Below are 12,085 nucleotides of genomic sequence, written 5' to 3' on the forward strand. Positions count from 1 at the left end.
ATTGCTGTAGAGGTCATGATTATTCTGGGGGAGCTAGTGAAATCAGTCTGAGCATTTCATTTCTCCTTGAGTTTGAAATTTGGAGGGAGAGGGGGCAAGAATGTGTGGTTTATGTAACTACAAAGTGTCATCTAGCTCTTTGGGTATTACATAACAAGAGATAATTTAAACTTAGTTTACAGGTGTTGTAATGCTTCTTGAGTTATGGCTGTTAAGAAGTACACACACGGAAGTATGAAGTTTAAATAGGTAGCCTAAAAAGACTTAAACCTTACGGGAATTAATCAAAGCAGTATTTTCTAAACTCACCCTTTCAAGTTCTCTTTTTTGGTTTTGCTCATGTGCACTTATTATCTGCAGGTGATTTTTAAAAATTTTTCATTGAATTGATTCAGTAAACCTGATACCTAATTTATCTTCCACTTAAGCAATAATATCAACAAAATCACAATTTGTGGGGCCAATTATTTGTATTTATAAGGAATGTTAAAATAGCACATAGCTTTGAACAACAACAACAAAAAGTTCTGAATCAACTAAAACCACTCTGATAATCCTGATTTATGTATCACAGCCTGAGATCTGCTCTGCTGGATTAGGGACTCACTTTGGGGCCTACATTGAGCATATTCTTTTTTTTTTAGATTTTGTTTATTTATTTGTCAGAGCATAAGCAGGGGGAACGGCAGGCAGAGAGAGAAGCAGGCTCCCCACGGAGCCGGGAGCCCGATGTGGGATTGGATCCCAGGACCCTGGGATCACAGCCCAAGCTGAAGGCAGATGGTTAACCAACTGGGCCACCCAGTCGTCCCTACATTGAGCATATTCTTAATAGGAAAAGAATGGAGCCTTGTACCATACATCATCATTTTCGTACAACCTTGGCTTTAGGATATAAAGTAAAGGATGTCAAAGAATCCCCATACCTCTGTTTTACTTTCTAGGAACTGCCACCCAGAACTTTTTAACAGTGAGCACTATCAGAAATACAAAACATAGTAGGTGCACAGAGCAGGAGGAAAGCGTTAAATAGCAAGGCTCAGTCTCGTCAGGCGGAGGAATGCAGGCGGGCTGTTTTCTAAATCAGGGAATGGTTTCTTGCTGTAGCTGCACGGGGAGTTGGGAGAGTGGTGACATGTCCGAGCCTCTGCCTCTGAAGCTGCTCCTTTGTGTGGCATCTTGGTCCTGCTGACATCCAGATCGCAGTTTTGTTGTGAGGCTTTTGACAGCTGTCCAGGGAGAATGACCAGAGAGAAGAGCAGGTAACTCGGGCCACTTGTGCGAAATGCTTAGGTGTGACACCTGTGCCATCAAAGAGACAGGGAACAATGAAACCAAGTGCCAACTCAGGGAGAGAGAAAGGAAATCAGTCGATAGCTTTCCTTCTGCAAGCAGGGGAATGCATTACTTATCAAATAGTGATGACCTGCTGTGTTTCTATTTATGGAACAGATCGGAATGAGGAGTGGTGGGGGCTGTGAGGTGGTGAAGCTCCACCAGGTAACTCCCGATTCTCTGCCTCCTCTCAGGTCCTCAAGCAAAATGGGAAATGGTTCGGTGAAACCCAAGCATTCCAAGCACTCGGATGGCCACTCCGGGAACCCCAGTACGCATGCGCTGCGGAGCAAGGTGACAGAGCTGGAGCGAGAGCTGAGGCGGAAGGAGGCCGAGATCCAGGAGCGGGAATACCATCTGAAGGAGCTGCGGGAACAGCTGTCCAAGCAGACCGTGGCCATTGCTGAGCTCACGGAGGAGCTCCAGAACAAGTGCATCCAGCTCAACAAGCTCCAGGATGTGGTGCACATGCAGGGAGGAAGCCCGCTGCTGGCCTCTCCAGAGAAAGTGCCTCTTGAGGTCCACCGCAAGGCCTCGGGATTGGTCTCCCTCCACAGCAGGAGGGGAGCGAAAGCTGGGGTGTCTGCGGAGCCAACGACCCGAACCTATGACCTCAGTAAACCCCCGGAGTTTTCGTTCGAGAAAGCACGAGTCAGGAAGGACTCCAGGTAGGTTCCCAACACTCTCTGACTCCAAGAGCCTTAATATTGTGCCAGACTAGGGTGATTTTTTTTTTAGGCCGCTCCCGGGGAAAAGAGATAATAACCCTTTCAGATCTGGAGACACAGGGACTTCTATAATGGGTTTGCTTCGGAAAAGGGGCTCCCTCGCAGCGGAACTTCTCTTTAGATCCGGAGTTGCGCTCTACCCGGACTTTGGATTGTGAATCGTGTAAGGAGGAGCTGAGTTAATGAAAGTCATTGTCCCTTATCTTGAAAACCCTAGGGGAGTGCAGAGGGAGCCTTAGGAAGTCTGCCCTTCTCTCGGCCTATAGGAGTGGATTGAAATGTGTACACAAAGCACAGTGAATGATGAATATGTGTAGCAAAAACTGTTTGCTAGCACTTAGAAAGGAAGAAGTTGGATCCTCAAAGGGGACGAATTCATTCATTCATCCCACAGTTTAGGTTGAGCGCCACCGCCGACCAGCCACCGTGCTAGGTGCTAAGTGGATAGTAGTGAGTAGATAAGCACAGAGCCTTTCTCGGGGGCAGACAGACAGTCTACACAAAAACAAGTAGACGTTGTGTAATTATTAATTGGGATAAATGATACGATGGAAACCAACGGTATAGTGGTGGTGTCCGCGATTAGGGGGAGTGAGAGGCAGGAGACAACAGAATTGGGATTGTCCTGGAGGCCTGGCTGAGGAGGTGACATTTACCTGAGGCCAGAAGGAGGAAAAGACGCATAGATGAGGTGGAAAGGGCGTTTCAGGCAGAGGGAACAATGAAAAGTTAGAATTAATTTTGGAATTTTAATTAATTAAATTAATTAATTATTCAAAATTAATTTTGATTTTTACAAGAAATTACGTGTTTGTGAGAGCATTCTTGTACGTGCATGCATGTCCACGTGTATGTGTGTGTACATTTCTTTTCTAACTGAAGGTTGAATTTCCTAACCAGGAAAGATTGACTAGAAACATCCCAAGTTAGGGTCTCTTTTCTGCATTATTTTTAAATGAATGAATATTTATTAGTTGAAATTAGATCTTTTGCCTTGATAATGTCTTGGCTGAGCCTGGATCTCTCATGCAAAATGCAAGATTTGTGAATTTAAAACAAATTTTAACTTACTCATAAACACAAGTCATATAAATCAACATAAAACATCTGACTTAAACAAATAAATGATTAATTTTGACAACAGAATTACAAAGGGAGGTTTAATTCATCAATTTGTTGACAGTCACATAGTGCGTGATCAATACATATTTGCCAAGGAAGCAAGTCATGTGGGTTATTAATCATAATACTCTGGGTGAAAGAAATCTGATTAATATTAGAGTTCAGAAGTTTGTTGTAAAAAACAAAAAGAAGAGTTTGTTATAAGCCGAGAGTTTTATTAGTTGGTTTAGAAAGGTCTTATCTATTCTCTTTGCAAAAGTAATATTTATTTTTAATGGTGTGGATTTGTTCTTGTTTTACAAAAGTTGGAAATCATCTCGTCTTCTCTTTTGATATAACAGAGATATATGCATATATAGTAATACTACATATTACGTAGTATATTATTTTATGTATGTAAGCACAGTGTATTATTTACCCACAAAAAATCTTTCAAATAGGAATGCTCTTGTATATCTGAGAGAAGCATCAGAGAATTTAATAGCAATTCATCTTCTTTGACCCTCCCTACATATTCCACCAGATTTCTCTTGAACAAAAGTTATGTTCAATTATTTTGTTCCAGAGACTTGCCCATCTTGAGGCAGAACACCATTCTCCTGGTGTTAGGGAACTGAACCATCCAAGATAAACATATTCCTTTGTATAAAAATTGTTTTCTTTGTATTTCTTCACTAGCTGTATTATAATCAGGAAAAGAAAATCAGTAGTTAGGTACAGTCAATTTCTGGGCCAAACCACCTGTCTATAGTGAGTGGGACACAGGAGGGAAGACATTAGAGCTCTTCAATAAGGATTAACAATGACTCCCCTCATCATAAAGGCAAGTCAAATGGGTACAAGTCTACATTGAGGTCGTGATGAAGAAATAGGCTAATGGGTTGTTGTTGTTGTTTTTTTTAATGAATAAGTCCTGAAGAGACCAAACTAGATCATTCCTGCCCTAGTATTCCCCCATATATTTTCATAAAGCCTTTTGGTTCTAAATTGAAAAAAAATTAATTAGAATTTGGGGACTACTCATTTTTCATTGATTAGTTTGTACCTCAGGTTCCCTTGCAGAAGTTTTTGCCTCAACTTTTCTTGCAATCTCCCTTGCAGATGTCTTTCTTCTTAAGTTTGGAATAACTGGCTAAACATAGATAGCTAACATCATCAAGTCAGAGATTTTAAATTTTCCAGTTTTTTTTTTAAAGCAGTCAGCATTACAAATCATTTTCCAGTTTCAAATAGTTCTAGTTTTAGAGAAAAGCCCCAAGTAAGCTTTGGATATTATTATATATCTTTTATATAGTCTATCAAAAATTTTGCAAGAAACAATCTTCTAGAAGTTAGAGTGTTAGAAAAGATGGGAGCATCATTAACTGCTGATAAAGAGGATGACGTATAGCACTCATTGGTTTAGCTACTTTTCCAAGCAGTTACTGTGAGATATTAGAGAATTTAAGGTATCCTTCAAAATGGTTCCTTCATTTATTATTAGGTTCTCATGACTTATTTATTGAACTTCATTTATAAAGTTTCCTGGCTGAATTTATGACTAAATTTGTTCCTACTGATACGTGGCAACAGCATTTTGGAGTCCCTCCCTCCGCACTGAGTCAGAAAGCCATTGAATGGCTTTTCAGTCTTTTTGTCAAAAAGGATGTCTTAGATGAATACAGCACTTAACAGTGAGCAAGAAATTGAGGGGAGATTCCCAGCCCTCTTGCAATCAACAACATTAGGGATATATGATGTACTGACAGAAACCATAAAATAACATTGGGAGATTGATAGATTTCGAATTTGAAGATTCAGATCCAGTAATTCATGAGAAACTGTAAAACCCTTCCACAGTACTCTGTGAGCTTGCTGGGGCCCCGTGCTCAAAGGTGTTGTAAATGGCAAGTAAACTTCATCAACTGCCAGGCAGCTCACTCGTGCCAACTTTGTTGTCCTGTATCCATCAAGTATTCTCATAGGGTTTGAAGGGGTAGCTTAAGCTGTATAGATGTACCTCCCTGGTTTATGTGGAAGAACATATATACTCTAATGGCATTGGGAAACTCATAATCCAGTGCTGTTCAATAGAACTTTCCACAGTGATGGACGTGTTCTATAATCTGTATTGTTTAGTGTGGTGACCAATAGCAAAATGGGGCTGTGAGCACAGGAAATATGGCTATTGCCACTGAGGAATGGAATTTTTATTTTAATTAACTTTAAAATTAAATAGCCACATGTGTCTCGTGGCCACTGTATTGGATATTGCAGTTCTAGATTATGTGTTATGCTTTAACTGAAGTAGAGTTGACACACGATGTTACATTAGTTTTAGATGTACAACATAGTGATTTGACAACTCTGTAAGTAATGCCATGCTCCTCAGAAGTGTAGCTTCCGTCTGTCGGCTCTATAGGATTATTACAATACCACTGACTATATCCCTATGCTGTACCTTTCATCCCTGTGACTTACTGTTTCCAGAACTGGAAGCCTGTACCTCCCACTCCCCTTCATCCGTCCCCCACCCTCCTCCTTTTTGGCAACTACCAGTTTGTTCTTTGTGTTTATGGGTCTGTTTCTTTGTTTGTTCTGCTTTGTTTTTTAGATTCTACGTATAAGTGAAATTATGTGGTATTTGTCTTTCTCCCTTGACTTATTTCACTTGGCACAATACCCTCTAGTTCCATCCATGTTGTCACAAGTGACAAAATCTCATTCTTTTTTACAGCTGAGTAATGTTCCACTGCATTCATATATACCACATCTTCTTTATGCATTCATCCATTGATGGACACTTAGGTTGCATCCATATATTGGCTATTGTAAATAATGCTGCAGTAAACATAGAGGTGTTCATATCTTTTCAAATTAGTGTTTTCATTTTCTTTGGGTAAATACCCAGTAGTGCAATTACTGGATTGTATTTAATGATTTGAGGAACCTCCATACTGTTTTCCATACTGGTTGCACCAGTTTACATTCCCACCAATAGTGTACAGGGTTCCCTTTTCTCCGCATTGTCGCCAACACTTGTCATATCCTGTCTTTTTGATACTAGCCATCTGACAGCTGCAAGGTGATATATCATTGTGGCTTTGATTTGTATTTCCCTAATGATTAGCGATTTTGAACATCTTTTCTTGTGTCTGTTGGCCATTTGCGAGTCTTCTTTAGAAATAGATTATGTTGTTTTTGACTGGAACTGCTATTTCCTGAGATGGGAATTATGACCTAGAGAAGTTTGGGAAAACTATGCAGACAACATAGGACCTGTGTTTGGTTCTAGGACAAAGCCACAGCAAATGAGAATATACATGAGGTGGGCACAGTGTGGGATTACTCTTAAACGGCATGAACCTGCAGTATGTCATAGCCTTTTGTAGTGACTTGGCTTTGTATCACTGACCATTTTGGATCTTCAGAGGCATAGAGCTATGTGGGCACATAGCCCGTTTCTATTACAGGTACTTAGCCTTACTGAAGTGTCATAAATCATGATGAGTCAGAGCACTACAGTGTATCAAGTGCTCTGATTTCTGATTTAAATTTATTATGGCAAACAGCCGAGGATTTAGAGCTAGAAGAACCTTTACTGGAGAAGGGGGAAAACAGGTGCAGGGGAGTTGCAGAATATGTCATGGTAAGTGGCAGAGCTAAGATTAGGATCCAAGATTCTTGACCTTGAAACCAGTTCTTTTTCTCTACAATCCTAATGTTCTTAGAATTCCCCACAAAATCAAAGTCCTCAAGTCAGACAGTGTGGGCACCAGTCTGCTTTATTTTGACATGCCTTATTGATTAGTAGGGAGAACAATGGTGCTTCCTGGCTTCTTACAAGCAGAGTTGAGCAGAGCTTACCCACTGCATCAATGTTTACCAAGTGCTGGATCCTCAGAGCTCAGGTCTGTGTGATACAGGGAATGTGTTGGATCCACCTGATAGCACAGACTGTGATATCTATGGAGAGGCATAAATGGGTTCCCAAATGAGTACAGTGTTTCTCAAGGCTGAGAACTGAATATCAGTGACAAAGGAGGGCGAGGAAGAGTTCAGATAGCATTTCTGACCATGTCTGACCTGCCTTGAGCACCAAGACAACCATGGATTCACAGGTCAGACCTTTCACTGAAATTAAATTTTCTGTTTATGTAGACACTGTTTAGCAAACTTCAGCATTGGCAGAGCAAAATTACAAGCTCATGCTGAATGTCTGGTGGAACACAGGCAAATTAATCAGAGCCATCTGGCAAGTTGCTAGTATGACTGCCTTTCACTAAGAACGCAAAAACTATCATTTGAAACTATTGTTCTTCCCTGAAAAGGAAGGATAAAACAAAGACTTGCCATCTGATTTCAGATGTTGACTCTAGTTTTAGGAAGGACAATTAGTTTCATTTGTCACTCCCACCCCAGGAGCAGAATAGGTAAAAGTGGAAAATGCTAGTGAGTCATCCATGTAAATAAGATCTACATCAAGGGGTCGAGAAAGAGTATGGTTGTTATCATTTGTGTTTCCTTTCTAAAGCAGGGCCGAGCATTTGAATGTGCATTACAGAAATGTAGCTCCTTTATTGGACAGAAGTGTTTGTATGGAATAACTAGTAAAAGTAAAAATAATAGCATTTATATATCACTAATTATGTTCCGGACACCGTTCTGAATGCTTCACAAATACTGAATTATTTAATTCTTACAACAAACCTATACACAGATAGTATTATTTTCACCCCCATTCTATAGATGAGGAAGCTGAGGCATGCAAAATTAAATAACTTGCCCAAGATTACACAGCTCTTAATATCAGAACCAGGATTCAAAACCAGAAACTCTGCTATCTCAAGTCTGTTCTAACACTCCTATATACCACTTTTCCAAGATGAAAATTACATTTTAGTTGGGAAGCCTTTTAAAAAATTAAATATATAATTAGAAATGGACACTTTTCTAATGCTTTGGTTTTGTATGATTACAAACAACTCCCGGCTATTATTTCTCCCTGAAAATTATGCTTCCAGAAAGTGCTGCCCTGCTGTCAGTTTGCAGTAGAGGAACATTTGCTGGGGATGGGAGGGAAAGAAACTTTTTTTTTTCTTTTTTTTTTACACTTCCATGAAATCATAACTTAGATATTGCTGTTTGAGAGGTTCTATATCTAGATTTCATGTAATAGATTATTAAAGATTTGAAGGAGTATATGTACAGACTTTTAATAATCAGTTGGATAGTTAAAAAATTTGTATTACAATTGCCTTCACTTGAGTCTTCCAAAAAGCAGGAAATGAAACTCCCTCTATAAGGAAAGAAAGAAGAGAAAGTCCAATTGTGTGGTGATCTGATAGTCAGAAGCTATGGGTGAAGGCAGCTGGGTGATGTGTCTGGTGTACGTGGTCAGAATGTTTGAGAACAGCGGTTATGTTTTATAGCAATGGTGTGCATTGAGACACCCCGATCAGACCCAGCTACACGGGGATGTATGAGAAAACCGTTACCGGTTAACTGCTGGATTCTTTTCTGAACGTTACCTCATGGAGGCCAGAGACTTGCCTGATGAGGTGGGAGTTGCTTTTCCATGGCACCAGAGAAGGTGAAATGAAAGCTCAGTCGTTCAACAATTTGCTCAAGGTCGTGGTGTTGGTATTTCCCTAAACCAGGATTCAAATCTGTCTGCCTGATGCCAAGTGCGTGTTCTCCACCATGATGTGTGCGGGCAGCTCCTATAGGAGGTACAGTCTGCAGTGGGAATGGCTCGCCTTGGAGGTGTGCATGGAGGGGAAGATGTTTAAAAAAATGGGGTGCGGAGGTCAGGAGCACAGACAAGTTGAGGAACCTGCCTAAAATTAGGTGGCGGCTGCCGGGACATCTTGGTGACGTTAAAGAGGTTTAGGCAGACTTTCTGATGCCTGGCCCCAGTCCCTCTCACTTCCGGCCTCTGACTTGTCTTCTTTCTCTCCAGGAGACAAAGGCCCTGGGCTCCCCCTCACCGTGCACCCACCCCCGGGTCCTCTCTCACCTTTCTTCTGCTTGGTTCATTGCTGCCCTTTTCTCCTTCTCACTTTATCCTCAAGTCTTCCGGGCTGCCAGTTGCCAGGTGTTAGGAAGAATGTTTCATTAAGCCTCGGAAAACACTTGGCACCCGAGGCCTTACTGCTGCGAACAGTCTAGAGTCCAAGTGCGGGTGGACGTGCCCAGCTGCCTCGGAGCTGCACCTCCGCGGGTGGTGTACACGCCCAGAGTCCTAGCACGCACTGTGCTGTTCTTAGACTCCACGAAAGCCAGTAGCCTTGGCTAGTGGCTGTGTAGTGGCCAAGATTTCCTTCAGTCCTCACGTCAACAGCTTCCATTCAACAACTCGTTATCGAATATTGAATTTCTTAATCAGCCAAGCTCAATCTTTAATTTTGTTTTCTTCCTCTTTTGCTTCCCCTTTCTGTATGTCTGTCTCCTCTCTCCCATTTCTATCATGTGTGCTTTTCTTTGGTTCCCTCCTCATTTTCCTCCATTCTCAGTCAGTGGCCACCAGTACCAATTTCAAGTACCTATTACAGGCCAGGCACACTGCCGTATGACGTAGGTTAGAGTTATCTCGTTTAGTTTCACAACTAACGTGCCGGCTAAGTATTATTGTCTGAGGCTCAGCAGGCAGAAGTAACTAGCCCGGGTCACCATTCGCCGTGCCTCAAACTCTGTGACCTCCCCTGGATGTCAAGACACCGGCCGCTTAAGCAGAGCCGCTCCGAAACCTCTACCCGTTTTATCTTACTTGCTGTGATACTAATGTATACGATATTTATCGCAGTTTGTGGGTCTGCTGGACTGCAGATAGGTTTCTCCAGATGAATTTAGCAGTGCTGGCTTTGAACCACCGTCCTGAAGCCTGAGCAGGAACCTCCAGCTCCCCTCACTCACATCTTCTACGTGTCTTCTGAAATGGGCTACTCTGTTCTGACCCAGTTTTTTCTTACAGACCTTGCATGCTTTCCTGGACACTGCCCATTTCCTTGCTAGATTCACAGGAAAGAGAATAGTAGAAACAGTATAGTCCAGAAAACAGTGACCTTTCTGTCTGTGCTTGTTGGGTCAGAGGGAAGCATCACTGCTGACTTTGCCTCCTAAGAAGAAGCGCAGTCGGCTTGCAGGGAAGCCTCCCGTTTCTTTCTGGAAGCCTGAGCAGCTCCGCTCCTGTCACCTGACTTTTTCTAGGTTTTAAACTGCAATGGAATTCTCAAGAAAGGGAACATATTTGAAGCCAAGGATAAAGCTTTTCAGTTTTTAGACTCTTTTTGGAAGTACCTTCTCTGTGAAAGATACGTTTCTTGTATTTATCCTTTGATTAAAACTGTTTCCTTTTCTTCAAGTCTCATTTTAAAATAATTTGTCTCCTCCTCTCCATGTTGACTGTCCTTCAAACAACTTGCTAGTCGTAGATATTTTAGTGCAGTCTTGTTTGACAGGTTTTTGTGAGGTTGGTTTTTGTTTTGTTTTGTTTTTTTTGAGATATATAGCCAGGAATGGCCAGAGGGTATCTTGTATATAATTCAGACTAAAATGTGAGCAATCAGGAACTCTCAATGTCCATTTAATCCTTCCAGGAATATATGTTTATCGTGTCCAATTAATTTTAACTAGTAAACTTCAAGCAGCAGTTTTGATCATCTTTTTGAGGTTTATAGATCAAGCTCTGGGAAATATGAAAGAAAAAAAGATCTGTAGCTTCCAGTCCCTTCTTTCTAGATCAGATGAGAAGGTAGGTAAAAAGTGAACAAGATTACTACCTGAAATTTCTTGGAAATAGAAACTCAGGGAAACCCAGGTGTAGCTTCTCTTGCTATGTGATAAGCCACCACAAACCCAGCAGCTTAGAACAACACAAATTTGTCATCTCAGAGTTTCCGTGGGTCAGGAGTTTAGGCACAACAATTAGGTCATCTGCTCAGGGTTTCCACAAGACTATAGTCAAAGAGTCAGCTAGCTGTGTCCCTTCCTAGAGCTTTTAGTGGGAGAAGGCCTCCTCCAAGCTCACGTGATTGTTGGCAGAATTCAGTTCCTTGTGGTTGTAGGACTGGGGTCTCCATTTTCTTGCTGGCTGTCAGCAGAGGCTACTCTTAGCTCCTAATGGCTGCCCAGAGTTCCTAGCCATATTCTTGCTCCCAGGCCCGTTCACAACACAGCAGCTTACTTCTTCAAGGCCAGTTGGAGAATCTCTTTACAGTGGATTAAGCGGAAATCTTATATTACACACATGGAGTGACCCTCCTATCACTGTTACCATATTGTGTTGGCAAGGAGCAAATCATAGGATCCATCTCTCTCAAGGGCTAGGGACTATACAAGAGCTTGACACCAGAGGTTGGAGATCATGGGGCCATCTTAGAATTCTGCACACTACACCAGGTCCTTTTGCTTTTCTGTTGTGAGATTCCCTGGCTAAGAATGTTGGCCATGCTGGAGATGTAAAGCCATACATAAAAAGTCCAGAGGCTTGTACACACGTGTTTGTAGCAGCATGTTGTGAGCTATTTATCGTAGCCCAAATGTGGAAACAACCCAAATGTCCGCTGGGATGGGATGAATGGGTAAACAAAATACAGTATATACATACAATGAGATATTATTCAGTCTTAAGAAAGGAAGGAAATTCCTTCCTTTTACATGCTATAACATGAATGAACCTTGAGGAGATCATGCCAAATGAATAAGTCAGACCCAAAAGGACAAATATTGTATTAATCCACTTATATAGCATACCTAATCAAATTTGTAGAGACATAAAGCAGAATTGGAGGTTGCCAGGAGCTGGGAAGAGCAGAGAATGGGAGTTACTGTTTAATGGGTAGAGTTTTAGTTTGGGAAGATGAAAAATGTTCTGTAGATGAATGGTGGTGATAGTTGAAAAACAGTGAGAATATACTTAA

The 12,085-nt window shown here is 41.5% G+C and overlaps 1 protein-coding gene across 1 annotated transcript in view; it reads left to right on the plus strand.

Moving 5' to 3' along the window:
* The first annotated feature begins 1,197 nt into the window (after positions 1-1,197).
* Positions 1,198-12,085, plus strand: part of PRKG2 (protein kinase cGMP-dependent 2) — a 95,201-nt gene continuing 84,313 nt past the window's right edge. Inside the window, exon 1 of the mRNA XM_035004697.1 lies at positions 1,198-2,003. Within this exon, the coding sequence (XP_034860588.1) occupies positions 1,444-2,003 (560 nt within the window). The 5' untranslated portion in view covers positions 1,198-1,443. The remainder of the gene's footprint in view (positions 2,004-12,085) is intronic.

This window comes from Mirounga leonina, unplaced genomic scaffold (genome assembly GCF_011800145.1).
Source record: "Mirounga leonina isolate KUSES-001 unplaced genomic scaffold, KU_Mleo_1.0 Mir_129, whole genome shotgun sequence".
NCBI lineage: Eukaryota > Metazoa > Chordata > Mammalia > Carnivora > Phocidae > Mirounga > Mirounga leonina.